Source organism: Oncorhynchus mykiss, chromosome 27, assembly GCF_013265735.2.
Source record: "Oncorhynchus mykiss isolate Arlee chromosome 27, USDA_OmykA_1.1, whole genome shotgun sequence".
Classification (NCBI taxonomy): Eukaryota; Metazoa; Chordata; class Actinopteri; order Salmoniformes; family Salmonidae; genus Oncorhynchus; species Oncorhynchus mykiss.
The window spans coordinates 14,731,916-14,750,502 of NC_048591.1; the positions used below are offsets into that span (position 1 = coordinate 14,731,916).

The window sequence follows — 18,587 nt, forward strand, 5'->3', positions numbered from 1 at the left end:
CAGTCGTCTCAAATAAAACTGTGAAGGACCTCGGCCTCTGATCTTTCTTGTTTCAAGGACAGCTTTTTTCCACCTACGTAACATTGCAAAAATCAGAAACTTTCTGTCCAAAAATGATGCAGAAAAATGTATCCATGCTTTTGTTACTTCTAGGTTAGACTTCTGCTAGAATCCTGACTAGAACCAAAAAATGTGATCATATTACTCCAGTGCTAGCCTCCCTACACTGGCTTCCTGTTAAGGCAAGGGCTGATTTCAAGGTTTTACTGCTAACCTACAAAGCATTACATGGGCTTGCTCCTACCTATCTCTCTGTTTTGGTCCTGCCGTACATACCTACACGTACGCTACTGTCACAAGACGCAGGCCCCCTAATTGTCCCTAGAATTTCTAAGCCTACAGCTGGAGACAGGGCTTTCTCCTATAGAGCTCAATTTTTATGGAATGGTCTGCCTACCCATGTGAGAGACGCAGACTCGGTCTCAACCTTTAAGTCTTTACTGAAGACTCATCTCTTCAGTGGGTCATATGATTGAGTGTAGTCTGGCCCAGGAGTGTGAAGGTAACAGGAAAGGCTCTGGAGCAACGAACCGCCCTTGCTGTCTCTTTCCACTGGGATTCTCTGCCTCTAACCCTATTACAGGGGCTGAGTCTCTTTCATGCCATCCCTAGGAGGGGTGCGTCACTTGAGTGGGTTGAGTCACTGATGTGATATTCCTGTCTGGGTTGGCGCCCCCCCCTTGGGTTGTGCCGTGGCGGAGATCTTTGTGGGCCTTGTCTCAGGATGGTAAATTGGTGGTTGAAGATATCCTTCTAGTGGTGTGGGCTGTGCTTTGGCAAAGTGGGTGGGGTTATATCCTTCCTGTTTGGTCTTGTCCGGGGGTATCATATGATGGGGCCACATTGTCTCCTGACCCCTCCTGTCTCATCCTCCAGTATTTAGGCTGCAGTAGTTTGGGGGGCTAGGGTCAGTTTGTTATATCTGGAGTACTTCTGTCTTATACAGTGTCCTGTGTGAATTTAAGTATATCTGGAGTACTTCTGTCTTATACAGTGTCCTGTGTGAATTTAAGTATGCTCTCTCTAATTCTCTCTTTCTCTCTTTCTTTCTCTCTCTCGGAGGACCTGAGCCCTAGGACCATGCCTCAGGACTACCTGGCATGATGACTCCTTGCTGTCCCCAGTCCACCTGGCCGTGCTGCTGCTCCAGTTTCAATTGTTCTGCCTGCGGCTATGGAACCCTGACCTCTTCACTGGACGTGCTACCTGTCCCAGACCTGCTGTTTTCAACTGTCTAGAAACAGCAGGAGTGGTAGAGATACTCTTAATGATCGGCTATGAATAGCCAACTGACATTTACTCCTGACCTGCTGCACCCTCGACAACTACTGTGATTATTATTATTTGACCATGCTGGTCATTTATGAACATTTGAACATCTTGGCCATGTTCTGTTATAATCTCCACCCGGCACAGCCAGAAGAGGACTGGCCACCCCTCATAGCCTGGTTCCTCTCTAGGTTTCTTCCTAGGTTTTGGCCTTTCTGGGGAGTTTTTCCTAGCCACCTGCATTGCTTGCTGTTTGGGGTTTTAGGCTGGATTTCTGTACAGCACTTTGAGATATCAGCTGATGTACAAAGGGCTATTTAAATAAATTTGATTTGATTTGACCCTGCCTGAAGACAGCAGGTCCAGGAGTAACTGAGAGGCCAGGTACAAAGTCCTTTCCCTGTCTGACTGCGTGGTCAAGGTGAACTCAGTCAGCAAAACCGGGCTCTCACTAGAGGTGGTCTTCACATGGGTGTTGAAACATACAGTTGAAGTCGGAAGTTTACATACATTTAGGTTGGATTCATTAAAACTCGTTTTTCAATCACTCCACAAATTTCTTGTTAACAAACTATAGTTTTGGAAAATCGGTTAGGACATCTACTTTGTGCATGACACAAGTAATTTTTCCAACAATTGTTTACAGACAGATTATTTCACTTATAATTCACTGTATCACAATTCCAGTAGGTCAGAAGTTTACATACACTAAGATGACTGTGCCATGAAACAGCTTGTAAAATTCCAGAAAATGATGTCATGGCTTTAAAAGCTTCTGATAGGCTAATTGTCACACCCTGACCATAGTTTGCTTTGTATGTTTCTATGTTTTGTTTGGTCAGGGTGTGATCTGAGTGGGCATTCTATGTTGTTTGTCTAGTTTGTCTGTTTCTGTGTTTGGCCTGATATGGTTCTCAATCAGAGGCAGGTGTTAGTCATTGTCTCTGATTGGGAACCATATTTAGGTAGCCTGTTTGGTGTTGGGTTTCGTGGGTGATTGTTTCCTGTGTTAGTGTTTGTGCCACATGGGACTGTTTTCGGGTTTTCATGTTGTTGTTTTGGTTGTGTTCATGTTCAGTTTTCTAATTAAAAAACCATGAACTTCAACCACGCTGCGTATTGGTACGCCTCTCCTTCGACTGAAGAACCCCGTGACACTAATTGACATAATTTGAGTCAATTGGAGCTGGACCTGTGGATGCATTTCAAGGCCTACTTTCAAATTCAGTGCTTCTTTGCCTGACATCATGGGAAAATCAAAAGAAATCAGCCAAGACCTCAGGAAAAAATGTGTAGACCTCCACAAGTCTGGTTCATCCTTGGAAGCAATTTCTAAACACCTGAAGGTACTATGTTCATCTGTGCAAACGATAGTATGCAAGTATAAACACCATGGGACCACGCAGCCGTCACACCGCTCAGGAAGGAGACGCGTTCTGTCTCCTAGAGATGAACGTACTTTGGTGCGAAAAGTGCAAATCAATCCCAGAACAACAGCAAAGGACATTGTGAAGATGCTGAAGGAAACAGGTACAAAAGTATCTATATCCACAGTAAAACAAGTCCTTTATCAACATAACCTGAAAGGCCACTCAGCAAGGAAGAAGCCATTGCTCTAAAACTGCCATTAAAAAGCCAGCCTACGGTTTGCAACTGCACATGGGGACAAAGATTGTACTTTCTGGAGAAATTCCCTCTGGTCTGATGAAACAAAAATAGAACTGTTTGGCCATAATAACCATCATTATGTTTGGAGGAAAAAGGGGGAGGCTTGCAAGCCGAAGAACACCATCCCAACCGTGAAGCTCGGGGGTGGCAGCATCATGTTATGGGGCTGCTTTGCCGAAGGAGGGACTGGTGCTCTTCACAAAATAGATGACATCATGAGGTAGGAAAATTATGTGAATGTATTGAAGCAACATCTCAAGACATCAGTCAGGAAGTTAAAGCTTGGTCGCAAATGGGTCTTCCAAATGGACAATGACCCCAAGCATACTTCCAAAGTTGTGTCGAAATGGCTTAAGGACAACAAAGTCAAGGTATTGGAGTGGCCATCACAAAGCCCTGACCTCAATCCTACAGACAATTTGTTGGCAGAACTGAAAAAGCATGTGCGAGCAAGGAGGACTATAAACTTGACTCAGTTACACCAGCTCTATCAGGAGGAATGGGCCACAATTCTCCCAACTTATTGTGGGAAGCTTGTGGAAGGTTTCCTGAAACATTTGACCCAAAGTAAACAATTTTAAAGGCAATGTTACCAAATACTAATTGAGTGTAAACCGCTGACCCACTGGGAATGTGATGAAAGAAATAAAAGCTGAAATAAATAATTCTCTCTACTGTTATTCTGACATTTCACATTCTTAAAATAAAGTGGTGATCCTAAATGACCTAAGACGGGGATTTTTCTCTCTCATTAAATGTCAGGAATTGTGAAAAACTGAGTTTAAATGTATTTGGCTAAGGTGTATATAAACTTCAGACTTCAACTGTATTGTCACGCCCTGACCTTAGTTATCTTTGTTTTCTTTATTTTGCTTAGGTCAGGGTGTGAGGAGGGTGGTTTGTTTAGTTTTTGTATTGTCTAGGGTTTTTTTTATGTCTATGGGTTTTTGTATGTCTAGGGGTTTATATGTCTATGGTTGCCTGGATTGGTTCTCAATCAGAGGCAGCTATTTATTGTTGTCTCTGATTGGGGACCATATTTAGGTAGCCATATTCCTTGTGTAGTTTGTGGGTTCTTATTCTATGTTTAGTTGCCTGTCTGCACTAGCCATATTAGCATCACGGTTGGTTAGTTTTGTTCAGTGTTTGTTATTTCATTAAAGAAGTATGTATGCTTACCATGCTGGTCTCCTCCATATGACAACTGTGACATGTACATTTATAATATTGAATTCTGCTGTGGTCAGATAAAGCAGCCATTGCAAATCTACTTATCAGGGCAACATTTGAATTGGGAAGCATACCGATCATGTGCCATGGTGAAACAACTTTGATGGGCTTCAACTCAGGTGCCACAGTCTTCCTCTCAAACCTCTGGCAGGCTAGATAGGCTACTGACCTTTCAGCAAAAAGTGTGTGCTCTCTGATATGACATTAATTGAAATCATAATCATAATTTCAGATAATATAGAATGTGATTGATAAACAAAAGTTTATTTCACTTGCCCAGCTGTCCAGTTCCTTGACAATTCACTGTCAGAAGAAGCATAGGTTGATTTTGGCAATCATGCGCTACACTCCGAAATGGCCAGCATGCATCTCGGTCAACACGACCTCTTTCTCCTCCTTAGTAAAAATCACCCTCCTGTATGGCTGACCATCCTTCCCCTGTAGGTAGATATGATTGCCTAACAAGTTGGAAGAGAAGAGTTGTTGAAATACTAAAATTTAAGTGCAATTGCACTGCTATCTTTCTATCTCTCTGTTTCTCTCTCCATCTCTCTCTCTGTCTGTCTTCCACTATTTTCCCACCTGCCCCCCTTTCCCCCCTGAATTGTGAATTTCTCTGAATGTTGCACCTCTTGTCGAGATCAGTGGTGTCTTCATAATACTTTGCCTGGTTGGAAAGATAAAATAAAATCTCCCCGAGGGATGCCATTAAAGTGCAAGCTACATACAACCAGCTACATACAACCAGCTACGATAACAGTTACAGCTAACGTTAGCTAAATAAAATTGTCTGGCTAGCTGGCTGGCTGACTAGACAGGCTGATGTAAGTAATTACAGTAGCAAGCAACGTCAATCTAAAAACAGCTTAAATTATTTATTCCTATTAAACAATATTTACTTATATGAAGACAAATACTGTATATGGTGTAGAGTGTTCTCTTTCCATTCTGAAGCAGCAGGTAGTCAGCAGGTTGGGACCGTCAAAAACACCCTCTTTGGAGAGAAATTCTGAGGTAATAATTTTGCTCAGACTGAGCGAGCTTTTATGCAATGAAATATAACTAGAGCTGCCAGCATCCTCCTTCCTTGCGACCGCTACGAGTTAAAATAGAGCCAAGCAACCAGCATAATACTCTTTGGTTCATAATGTAATCCGGTCAGCAAAAGAAGCTAGAACTCATTGAATTCCATTGTGACGCAGAGAGGGGCACTATTTGGCCGTGGGGACACTATTTGGCATGACAGGCCCCCGGATAAGATATACAATATACAGTGAGTGTACAAAACATTAGGAACACCTTCCTAATATTGAGTTGCACCTCTACAACTCTCCTTCCGTGGCCTCCAACTGCTCTGAAATACAAGTAAAACTAAATGCATGCTCTTCAACCGATCGTTGCCTACATCTGCCCACCCGTCCAGCATCACTAGTCTGAACGGTTCTGACTTAGAATATGTGGACAACTACAAATACCAAGGTGTCTGGTTAGACTGTAAACTCTCCTTCCAGACTCACATAAAACATCTCCAATCCAAAGTTAAATCTATTTCTCAACAAAGCATCCTTCACTCATGCTGCCAAACATACCCTCATAAAGCTGACCATTTTACCGATCCTCAACTCTGGCGATGTCATTTATAAAATAGCCTCCAACACCCTACTCAACAAATAGGATGCCGTCTATCACAGTGCCATCCTTTTTGTCACCAAAGCCCCATATACTACCCACCACTGCGACCTGTACACTCTCGTTGGCTGGCCCTCGCTTCATACTCGTCGCCAAACCCACTGGCTCCAGGTCATCTACAAGACCCTGCTAGGTAAAGTCCCGCCTTATCTCTGCTCGCTGATCACTATAGCTGCACCCACCCGTAGCACGCGTTCCAGCAGGTATATCTCACTTGTCACCCCCAAAGCCAATTCCTCCTTTGGCCACCTCTCCTTCCAGTTCTCTGCTGCCAATGACTGGAACGAACTACAAAAATCTCTGAAACTGGAAACACTTATCTCCCTCACTAGCTTTAAACACCAGCTGTCAGAGCAGCTCACAGATCATTGCACCTGTACATAGCCCATCTATAAATAGCCCAAACAACTACCTCTTCCCCTACTGTATTTATTTATCTGTTTTGCTCCTATGCACCCCAGTACTTCTACTTTGCACACTCATCTACTGTCAAATCTACCATTCCAGTGTTTTAATTGCTATATTGTATTTACTTCGCCACCATGGCCTATTTATTGCCTTTACCTCCCTTATCTCACCTCATTTGCTCACATTGTATATAGACTTATTTTTCTACTGTATTATTGACTGTATGTTTGTTTTACTCCATGTGTAACTCTGTGTTGTTATACGTGTCAAACTGCTTTGCTTTATCTTGGCTAGGTTGCAGTTGTTAATGAGAACTTGTTCTCAACTAGCCTACCTGGTTAAATAAAGGTGAAATAAATAAATAAAAATACAAGGCGTTGAAAGCATTCCACAAGGATGCTGGCCCATGTTGACTCCAATGCTTCACACAGTTGTCAGAAGTTGGCTGGATGTCCTTTGGGTGATAAACTAGAAATGTTTATGCAGAAGCGACGCTCCTAGTGACCGGGAACTTTAATTCAGGCAAACTGAAATCCGTTTTACCTCATTTCTACCACATGTGCAACCAGAGGATAAAAAAGTCTAGACCACCTTTACTCCACACACAGACATGCGTACAAAGCTCTCGCTCGCCCTCCCTTTGTCAAATCTGCACAATAATTCTATCATCAAGATTTATGCTTACAAGCAAAAACAAAAGCAGGAAGTACCAGTCACTCACCTCAATACAGAAGTGGTCAGATGATTCTGATGCTAAGCTACATGACTGTTTTGCTAGCACAGACTGGAATATGTTCTGGGATTCATCCGATGGCATTGAGGAGTATACCATTGGCTTCATCAATACGTTGTCCCCATAGTGACTGTACGTGCGTATCCCAACCAGAAGCCATGGATTACAGGCAACATCCGCACCGAGCTAAAGGCTAGAGCTGCCGCTTTCAAGGAGCTTGACACTAATCTGGATGCTTATAAGAAATCCCGCTATGCCCTCAGACGAACTATCAAACAAAGTGTCAATATAGGACTAAGATTGAATCGTACTACACCGGCTCTGATGCTCGTCGGATGTGGCAGGGATTGCAAACTATTATGGACTATAAAGGGAAACCCAGCCACGAGCTGCGCAGTGATGGGAGCCTACCAGACAAGCTAAATGCCTTTTATGCTGGCTTCGTGGCAAGCAACACTGAAGCGTGCATGAGAGCACCAGCTGTTCTGGATGACTGTGTGATCACGCTCTCCGTAACCGATGTGCGTAAGACCTTTAAACAGGTCAACATTCACAAGGCTGCAGGGTCAGACAAATTACCAGGACTTGTACTGCATGCAAGGACCAACTGTCAAGTGTTTTCAATTACATTTTCAAACTCTCTCTGACCGACTCTGTAATACCTACATGTTTCAAGCAGACCACCATAGTCCCTGTGCCCAAGAACGCGAAGGTAACCTGCCTAAATGACTACCTCCCGTACCACTCAAGTGTGTAACCACAAAGTGCTTTGACAGGCTGGTCATGGCTCACATCAACACCATCATCCCTGAAACCCTAGAACCACTCCAATTTGCACACGTTCCCAACAGATCCACAGATGATGCAATCTTAATTGCACTCCACACTGCCCTTTCCCACCTGGACAAAAGGAACACGTACGTGAGTATGCTGTTCATTGACTACAGCTCAACGTTCAACACCATAGTGGCCACAAAGCTCATCACTAAGCTAAGGACCCTGTGACTAAACACCTCCCTCTGCAACTGGATCACGGACTTCCTGACGGGCCGCCCCCCAGGTGGAAAGGTCAGGCAACAACACATCTGCCACGCTGACTTAGTCCCCTCCTGTACTCCCTGTTCACCCACGACTGCGTGGCCAAGCACAACTCCAACACCATCATTAAGTTTGCTAACACCACAACGGTGCAAGCCTGATCACTGACAATGATAAAACAGTCTATAGGGAGGAGGTCAGAGACCTGGCAGTGTGGTGCCAGGACAACAACCTCTCCCTCAACATCAGCAAGACAAAGGAGCTGATTGTGGACTACAGGAGAAGGAGGGCCGAACACAACCCCATTCACATTGACGGGTTGTAGTGGAGTGGGTCGAGAACTTCAAATTATTTGCTGTCCAAACTATCATGGTCCAAACACACAAAGACACCTAATTCCTCCTCAGGAGACTGAAAGAATTTGGCATGGGTCCACACATCCTCAAAAAGTTCTACAGCTACACCATCGAGAGCATTCTGACGGGTTGCATTACCACCTGGTATGGCAACTGCTCGGCATCCGACTATAAGGCACTACAGAGGGTAGTGTGTACAGCCCTGTACATCACCGGGGCCAAACTTCCTGCCATCCAGGACCTCTTTAATAGGCGTGTCAAAGGACACCCTCTTTCGTTTGATTATTATTTATGCATAGTCACTTTAGCCCTACCTACATGTACATACAGTGCTTTGCGAAAGTATTCGACCCCCTTGAACTTTGCGACCTTTTGCCACATTTCAGGCTTCAAACATAAAGATATAAAACTGTATTTTTTTGTGAAGAATCAACAACAAGTGGGACACAATCATGAAGTGGAACGACATTTATTGGATATTTCAAACTTTTTTAACAAATCAAAAACTGAAAAATTGGGCGTGCAAAATTATTCAGCCCCCTTAAGTTAATACTTTGTAGCGCCACCTTTTGCTGCGATTACAGCTGTAAGTCGCTTGGGGTATGTCTCTATCAGTTTTGCACATCGAGAGACTGACATTTTTTCCCATTCCTCCTTGCAAAACAGCTTGAGCTCAGTGAGGTTGGATGGAGAGCATTTGTGAACAGCAGTTTTCAGTTCTTTCCACAGATTCTCGATTGGATTCAGGTCTGGACTTTGACTTGGCCATTCTAACACCTGGATATGTTTATTTTTGAACCATTCCATTGTAGAATTTGCTTTATGTTTTGGATCATTGTCTTGTTGGAAGACAAATCTCCGTCCCAGTCTCAGGTCCTTTGCAGACTCCATCAGGTTTTCTTCCACAATGGTCCTGTATTTGGCTCCATCCATCTTCCCATCAATTTTAACCATCTTCCCTGTCCCTGCTGAAGAAAAGCAGGCCCAAACCATGATGCTGCCACCACCATGTTTGACAGTGGGGATGGTGTTCAGGGTGATGAGCTGCTTTTACGCCAAACATAACGTTTTGCATTGTTGCCAAAAAGTTCAATTTTGGTTTCATCTGACCAGAGCACCTTCTTACACATGTTTGGTGTGTCTCCCAGGTGGCTTGTGGCAAACTTTAAACGACACTTTTTATGGATATCTTTAAGAAATGGCTTTCTTCTTGCCACTCTTCCATAAAGGCCAGATTTGTGCAATATACGACTGATTGTTGTCCTATGGACAGAGTCTCCCACCTCAGCTGTAGATCTCTGCAGTTCATCCAGAGTGATCATGGGCCTCTTGGCTGCATCTCTGATCAGTCTTCTCCTTGTTTGAGCTGAAAGTTTAGAGGGACGGCCAGGTCTTGGTAGATTTGCAGTGGTCTGATACTCCTTCCATTTCAATATTATCGCTTGCACAGTGCTCCTTGGGATGTTTAAAGCTTGGGAAATCTTTTTGTATCCAAATCCGGCTTTAAACTTCTTCACAACAGTGTCTCGGACCTGCCTGGTGTGTTCCTTGTTCTTCATGATGCTCTCTGCGCTTTTAACGGACCTCTGAGACTATCACAGTGCAGGTGCATTTATACGGAGACTTGATTACACACAGGTGGATTGTATTTATCATCATTAGTCATTTAGGTCAACATTGGATCATTCAGAGATCCTCACTGAACCTCTGGAGAGAGTTTGCTGCACTGAAAGTAAAGGGGCTGAATAATTTTGCACGCCCAATTTTTCAGTTTTTGATTTGTTAAAAAAGTTTGAAATATCCAATAAATGTCGTTCAACTTCATGATTATGTCCCACTTGTTGTTGATTCTTCACAAAAAAATACAGTTTTATATCTTTATGTTTGAAGCCTGAAATGTGGCAAAAGGTCGCAAAGTTCAAGGGGGCCAAATACTTTCGCAAGGCACTGTATTATCAAAATTAAATTGACTAACCTGTACCCCCACTCATTGACTCTGTATGTACCCCCTGTATATAGCCTCATTATTGTTATTTTATTGTGTTACTTTTTTTACTGTAGTTTATTTAGTAAATATTTTCTTAACTCCCATTTTCTTAAAACTGCATTGTTGGTTAAGGGCTTGTAAGTACGCATTTCATGGTAAGGCCTACACCTGTTTTATTCGGTGCATGTGACAAATACAATTTGATTTGATTTGACCATTCTTGATACACACGAGAAACTGTTGAGTGTGGAAAAACTGCGTTGCAGTTCTTGCAGTTCACTCACACCGGTGCACCTGGCACCTACTACCATACAGTACACAATCCATGTCTCAAGACTTAAAAATACTTCTCCTCCCCTTCATCTAAACTGACTGAAATGGATTTAACAAGTGACATCAATAAGGGATCATTCTGTAGCTTTCACCTGGATTTACCTGGTCAGTTTATGTCATGGAAAGAGCATAGGTGTTTTGTACAAACCGTGTATATAAAACACAGGAAAATGAAGTTTTTGACTGCACTGGTTATTTACAACACTTTATGTTGGTATTTCCTTTGTTTTGGCAGTACTTTTATATTGACGGTGCATGTATAGTCCCAAAGCCAGAAAATCTGCCAATCACAATACTGCAAAGCACTATTATTGAAAAAAATGGGTCAATCATTCACAGGGCTTTTACTTCAATAATTTAAACCTGGATACCAGTTCCTCTGCACAATGCAGTAGGGAAGTATTGCAGGTAGGAATACTGGGATATAGTCTGACTTGTTTTTTTTCTCTTTTTGTCATGGTTCCTCCTGGGCTTCAGGTTTGGAGATGGATACTCTTTGCCTGCTTTCACTGGCTTTGTGTCTGTGAAGAAACTCCAAGGCCGTAAGTAAATCTGCACAGTCATTAAGTTAGAATTGAGTAATCAGATTTATTGCGTCTCATCTTGGTGTAACGTTCTCTCAGTCCGAGAGCAGATTAAGAGCTGTTTTTCATCGACCCTTTCTGCAGACATTTCTTCTGTCGATTTCACCTACGTAGCCTCTCATTTTGTACTGATTTTCCTTTGTGTTTGTTGGTGTGTATGTTCTCTGTAGGGTTTACATGGTAGCCATTCCTGCAGTAATCCAGGCAGGCTCAGAGGCCAAGCTTTGTGCCAGCCTTCTGCAGCCCAACGAGACCCTGGTAATGACCATATCTCTGATCGCCAATCAACAGAAAAAAATACTTCTCCAGGAGAGTTCTGATCAAGAGTTTCACCGCTGCTTCCAGTTTCAGGTCAGCCCAACACTGGTCGACATCCAGAACCATTCAATAAGAGTGTACTTTCTCTGCTTTGTGATGCATCTCTTAATTTTGTAATACCAGGTTATGTAATACAAGGTTATTTTATGGGAAATATCAATGTGGTGGCTTAAATTCAGGCTGAAAGTCATACCGGTTTTGGTCAGATACTAGTATGCACTGTACAATATACAGTTGAAGTCAGAAGTTTACATACACTTAGGTTGTAGTCATTAAAACTCGTTTTTCAACCACTCCACAAATTTCTTGTTAACAATCTATAGTTTTGGAAAGTCGGTTAGGACATCTACTTTGTGCATGACACAAGTAATTTTTCCAAAAGTTGTTTACAAACAGATTATTTCACTTATAATTCACTGTATCACAATTACAGTAGGTCAGAGGTTTACATACACTAAGTTGACTGTGCCATTAAACAGCTTGGAAAATTCCGGAAAATGATGTCATGGCTTTAGAAGTTTCTGATATCAATTTCTGCTAATTGATATCATTTGAGTCAATTGGAGGTATACCTGTGGAAATATTTTCAAGGCCTACCTTCAAACTGAGGTGCCTTTTTGCTTGACGTCATGGGAAAATCAAAAGAAATCAGCCAAGACCTCAGAAAAAAAAATTGTAGACCTCCACACGTCTGTTTCATCCTTGGGAGCAATTTCTAAACGCCTGAGGTACCATGTTCTTCTATACAAACGATAGTACGCAAGTATAAACACAATGGGTCCACAGCCGTCACACCGCTCAGGAAGGAGACGCATCTCCTAGAGATGATTTGCGAAAAGTGCAAATCAATCCCAGAACAACAACAAAGGACCTTGTGGAGAGGCTGGAGGAAACAGGTACAAAAGTATCTATATCCACAGTAAAATGAGTCCTATATCAACATAACCTGAAAGGACGCTCAGCAAGGAAGAAGCCACTGCTCCAAAACCGCCATAAAAAAGCCAGCAGTTTGCAACTGCACATGGGGACAAAGATCGTACTTTTTGGAGAAATGTCCGCTGGTCTGATGAAACAAAAATAGAACTGTTTGGCCATAATGACCATCGTTATGTTTGGAGGAAAAATGGGGAGGCTTGCAAGTCGAAGAACACCATCCCAAACGTGAAGCACGGGGGTGGCAGCATCATGTTGTGGGGCTTCTTTGCTGCAGGTGGGACTGGTGTACTTCACAAAATAGATGGCATCATGAGGATGGAAAATTATGTGGATATATTGAAGCAACATCTCAAGACATCAGTCAGGAAGTTAAAGCTTGGTCACAAATGGGTCTTCCAAATAGACAATGACCTCAAGCATACTTCCAAAGTTGTGTCAAAATGGCTTAAGGACAACAAAGTCACGGTATTGGAGTGGCCATCACAAAGCCCTGACCTCAATCCTACAGAAAATTTGTTGGCAGAACTGAAAAAGCATGTGCGAGCAAGGAGGACTAGTAACCTATCTAGTTACACTAGCTCTGTTAGGAGGAATAGGCCAAAATTCACCCAACTTATTGTGGGAAGCTTGTGGAAGGCTACCTGAAACGTTTGCCCCAAGTTAAACAATTTAAAGGCAATGCTACCAAATACTAATTGAGTGTATATAAACTTCTGACCCACTGAGAATGTGATGAAATAAATAAAAGCTGAAATAAATAATTCTCTCTACTATCATTCTGACATTTCACATTCTTAATTAAAGTAAAGTGGTGATCCTAACTGACCTAAGACTGGGAATTTTTACTAGGATTAAACGTCAGAAATGATGAAAAACTGACTTCAAATGTATTTGGCTAAGGTGTATGTAAACTTCTGACTTTAACTGTATATATCACTTAGCAGAAACCTTTATCCAAAGCAACTCACAATAGCCTATGTGATCCCTGCAGAAATTGAACCCCCAACCTTGCCATTGCAAGCAGCATGGTCTTACCAACTGAGCCACACAGGACCACAGTATGGTATCATATGTTATTGGTACATTAGTTTATCAGTGTTGCTCTCTGTCTCCCTTTCAGGCCCCTCATGTGGAGAGTGACGAAGTGCAACATTTTAAGGTGAAGGTTCAAGGTGAAACGTTTCTATCCACGGAGGAGAAAAAGGTAATGATCAAACCCTACAGCCCGATGACATTCGTCCAAACGGATAAACCAATCTACAACCCTGGACAAACAGGTAGATTTACACAAGACCACTAGTCTACAAAATTAGTCTTCTTGCTAAGAAACAGGACAATTAGGTGGTATCATGTTTCTATGGTGGTTTGCTCTGTCATCACAAACAGGACCATCAGGTGCAGATAAAAAAAAAAAACATCCGTTGTGGGTTGAATATTTACACTGTAATGGAGTTTGAACTGTCATACCACATGTTATAAGGCGTTCCTTTCCTGGACATTATCATTGGATATCGAAAATGTAAATATTTTCCGCGAACTTATCTGCAATTGATTTTAAATGGGGCCTTATTACCAACGGTTGTACATTTTATCCAGAGTAACTATAAATAGTTTGTCTTCTGAAATTCTCATTGAGTCTTTGTTTTCTTACAGTGAAGTTTAGAGTCATCACCTTGGATACCAATTTTAGCCCTGTCAATCAACTGGTGAGTGTTGAAAATGTGAAACATTGAATATTGAAAACAATTACCTATTTGGTCTTCATTTAGATCAGTATCTCCACTATTTCAAACAAAAAGACAGATACAGAAGTATCACAACATCATAATAATGTGTTACAGACATAGCAATCATGTATTATGTAACACTATGTACTGAAGTGTTGTCCAACCAGCCAGAAAATATTTTGGGTATTCTAACCCTAACCCTTCTCACATTGAAACTTCATTGGGAGAAAGTATGTTTGATATGCTTTTTATAATTGTATCACAAACCAAAAGTGCCTCTTTTAGACCTTGGAAGACACTATGATCCATGATCTGTACGTGACACAGACAACATATTGGTGTCGTTATCCTCCGTATAGTCTTATTTAAAAGGAGTATGTCTAGATTCTGAACAAAAATACTTCACATTATTTAATTCAACAATAAAAATATTAATATGAATATCTCAAAAGTACCCTTTTTGATGTTATTCGTTTAAAAAAATCCGAATATTTTTTACTCGCCGAATACATTTACATGTTTATCTTAATTTACAATCTGTAGAAACTATGAGAATAGAAAGGTTCAGAACTTTTCTGAAGCATCACAGCACAGTTGAAAAATATATGGCAAACAGAAATCCAATATGGATGGTGTTAATAGATAGATGACAAGATAACAAAATAACAAATGTAAAATGTACTGGGTCTGCAAAATGTACATAGGCTCAGAACTTTTGTGAAATAGCACAGTTAAAAATATATGGCAAATAGATATCAAACTGGATGGACATCAGAAATATATGGGAGAGGTGGAAGTTAGAGGAAGGCCAGGCCTAAAAACAAACAAAATAAAACTATTGTAAAATAGATTGTGTCTGTAAAATGTATATAGCATGTATAAGCTGGAACTATTATATATATTTATTTCACCTTTATTTAACCAGGTAGGCCAGGGGAGAACAAGTTCTCATTAACAACTGCGACCTGGCCAAGATAAAGCAAAGCAGTGCGACAAAAACAACAACACAGAGTTAAACATGGGTTAAACAAACGTACAGTCAATAAAACAATAGAAAAATCTATATATTGTACAGTGTGTGCAAATGTAGTAAGATTAGGGAGGTAAGGCAATAAATAGGTCATAGTGGCAAAATAATTACAATTTAGCATTAACACTAAAGTGATAGATGTGCAGATGATAATGTGCAAGCAGAGATACTAGGGTGCAAAAGAGCAAAAATAAATAACAATGTGGGGATGATGTAGTTGGGTTGGCTATTTACAGATTGGCTGTGTACAGATGCAGTGATCGGCAAGCTGCTCTGGCAGCTGATGTTAAAGTTAGTGAGGGAGATATAAGTCTCCAGCTTCAGTGATTTTTGCAATTAGTTCCAGTCATTGGCTGCAGAGAACTGGAAAGAAAGGCGGCCAGAGAGGAGTTGGCTTTGGCGATGACCAGTGAAATAAACCTGCTGGAGCGTGTGCTGCAGGTGGGTGTTGCTATGGTGACCAGTGAGCTGAGATAAGGCAGGGATTTACCTAGCAAAGACTTATAGATGACCTGGAGCCAGTGGGTTTGGCGACAAATATGAAGCGAGGGCCAGCTAACGAGAGCGTACAGGTCGCAGTGGTGGGTAGTGTATGGGGCTTTGGTGACAAAACGGATGACATTGTGATAGACTTAATCTAATTTGCTGAGTAGAGTGTTGGAGGCTGTTTTGTAAATTACATTGCTGAAGTCAAGGATTGGCAGGATAGTCAGTTTTCCGAGGGTATGTTTAGCAGCATGAGTGAAGAAGGCTTTGTTGTGAAATAGGAAGCTGATTCTAAATGTAATTTTGGAATGGAGATGCTTAATGTGAGTCTGGAAGAAGAGTTTACAGTCTAACCAGACACCTAGCTATTTGTAGTTGTCCACATATTCTAAGTCAGAACCGTCCAGAGTAGTGATGGTAGTCAGGCGGGCAGGTGCGGGCAGCAATCGGTTGAAAAGCATGCATTTAGTTTTACTAGCATTTAAGAGCAGTTGGAGGCCATGGAAGGAGTGTTGTATGGCATTGAAGCTCGTCTGGAGGTAAGTTAACACAGTGTCCAAAGAAGTGCCAGAGGAAACAGAATGGTGTCGTCTGCGTAGAGGTGGATTAGAGAATCACCAGCAGCAAGAGCGACATCATTGATATATACAGAGAAAATAGTCGGCCTGAGAATTGAACCCTGCGGCACCCACATAGAGGCTGCCAGAGGTCCGGATTTGACACACTGAACTCTATTTAAGAAGTGTTGGTGAATCAGGTGAGGCAGTCATTTGAGAAACCAAGGCTTTTGAGTCTGCCAAAATAATGCAGTGATTGGCAGAGTCGAAAGCCTTGGCCAGGTCGATGAAGATGGCTGCACAGTACTGTCTTTTATCCATGACGGTTATGATATCGTTTAGGACCTTGAGCGTGGCTGAGGTGCACCCATGAACAGCTCGGAAACCATATTGCATACCGGAGAAGGTACGGTGGGATTCTAAATGGTCGGTGATCTGTTAGTTAACTGGGCTTTCGAAGACTTTAGAAAGGCAGGGCAGGATGGGTATAGGTCTATAACAGTTTGGGAGGGGGATGACTGCGGCAGTGTTCCAATCTTTAGAGATCTCAGACGATGCGAAAGAGAGGTTGAAAAAATTGCGGTGGATAATTTTAGAAAGAGAGGGTCCAGATTGTCTAGCCCAGCTGATTTGTAGGGGTGCAGCTCTTTTAGAACATCAGCTATCTGGATTTGGGTGAAGGAGAAGCCATGAGGGCTTGGGGGAGTTGCTGCAGGGGGTGCAGAGTCTTAGCCAGGTGGAAAGCATGGCCAGCCGTAGAAAAATGCTTATTGAAATTCTCGATTATCATGGATTTATCGGTGGTGACAGTGGGCAGCTGGAAGGATGTGCTCTTATTCTCCATGGACTTTAGTGTCCCAAAACCTTTGGAAATTTGTGCTACAGGATGCAAATTTCTGTTTGAAAAAGCTAGCCATTGCTTTCCTAACTGACTGTGTATATATTAGTTCCTGACTTCCCTGAAAAGTTGCATGTCGCGGACTATTCAATGCTAATGCAGTACGCTACAGGATGTTTTTGTGCTGGTCAAGGGCAATCAAGTCTGGAGTGAACCAAGGGCTATATCTGTTTTTAGTTCTACATTTTTTGAATGGGAGATGCTTATTTAAGATGGTGAGGAAAGTACATTTAAAGAATAACCAGGCATCCTCTACTGACGGGATGAGGTCAATATCATTCCAGGATACCTGGGCCAGGTCGATTAGAAAGATCTGTTTGCTGAAGTGTTTTAGGGAGTGTTTGACAGTGATGAGGGGTGATCATTTGACCGCAGGCAATGAGGCAGTGATCACGGAGATCCTTGTTGAAGACAGCAGAGGTGTATTTAGGGCTCAGGTTGGTCAGGATGATATCTATGATGGCGCCCATTTTTATGGATTTGAGGTTATACCTGGTAGGTTCCTTGATAATTTGTGTGAGATTGAGGGCATCTAGCTTAAATTGTAGGACGGCAGGAGTGTTAAGCATATCCCAGTTAAGATCACCTAACAGTACGAACTCTGAAGATAAATGGGGGGCAATCAATTTGCATATGAAGTCCAGGGTACAACTGGGGGCTGAGGGGGGGCTATAGCAAGCGGCAACAGTGAGAGACTTATTTCTGGAAAGGTGAATTTTTCAAGGTAGAAGCTCAAACTATTTGGGCACAGACCTGGATAGCATGACAGAACTCTGCAGACTATCGCTGCAGTAGATTGTGACCCCGCCCCTTTTGGCAGTTCTATCTTGGCGGAAAATGTTGTAGTTGGGGATGAAAATGTCAGAATTTTTGGTGGCCTTCCTAAGCCAGGATTCAGACACGGCTAGGACATCAGGGTTGGTGGAGTGTGCTAAAGCAGTAAATAAAACAAACTTAGAGAGGAGGCTTCTGATGTTAACATGCATGAAACCAAGGCTTTAACGGTTACAGAAGTCAACAAACGATAGCGTCTGGGGAATAGGTGTGGTACTGGAGTCTACAGGGCCTGGGTTAACCTCTACATCACTAGAGGAACAGATGCTTCACGGTTCGGATGGTGTTCTTGGGGTTGTACTCATCCTTCTTCATCCTCCAAACACGGTGAGTGGAGTTTAGACCAAAAAGCTCTATTTTTGTCTCATCAGACCACATGACCTTCTCCCATTCCTCCTGTCGTGTCTTTGGCTGTGCCGAATTAAGTGATATGACATGCTATTCTA

The 18,587-nt window shown here is 42.2% G+C and overlaps 1 protein-coding gene across 1 annotated transcript in view; it reads left to right on the forward strand.

Moving 5' to 3' along the window:
• Nucleotides 1-11,147: 11,147 nt before the first annotated feature.
• Nucleotides 11,148-18,587, forward strand: part of LOC110507181 (alpha-2-macroglobulin-like) — a 32,696-nt gene continuing 25,256 nt past the window's right edge. Inside the window, exons 1-4 of the mRNA XM_036965765.1 lie at nucleotides 11,148-11,313; nucleotides 11,526-11,706; nucleotides 13,730-13,886; nucleotides 14,263-14,315. Coding sequence (XP_036821660.1) covers nucleotides 11,228-11,313; nucleotides 11,526-11,706; nucleotides 13,730-13,886; nucleotides 14,263-14,315 — 477 coding nt within the window. The 5' untranslated portion in view covers nucleotides 11,148-11,227. The remainder of the gene's footprint in view (nucleotides 11,314-11,525; nucleotides 11,707-13,729; nucleotides 13,887-14,262; nucleotides 14,316-18,587) is intronic.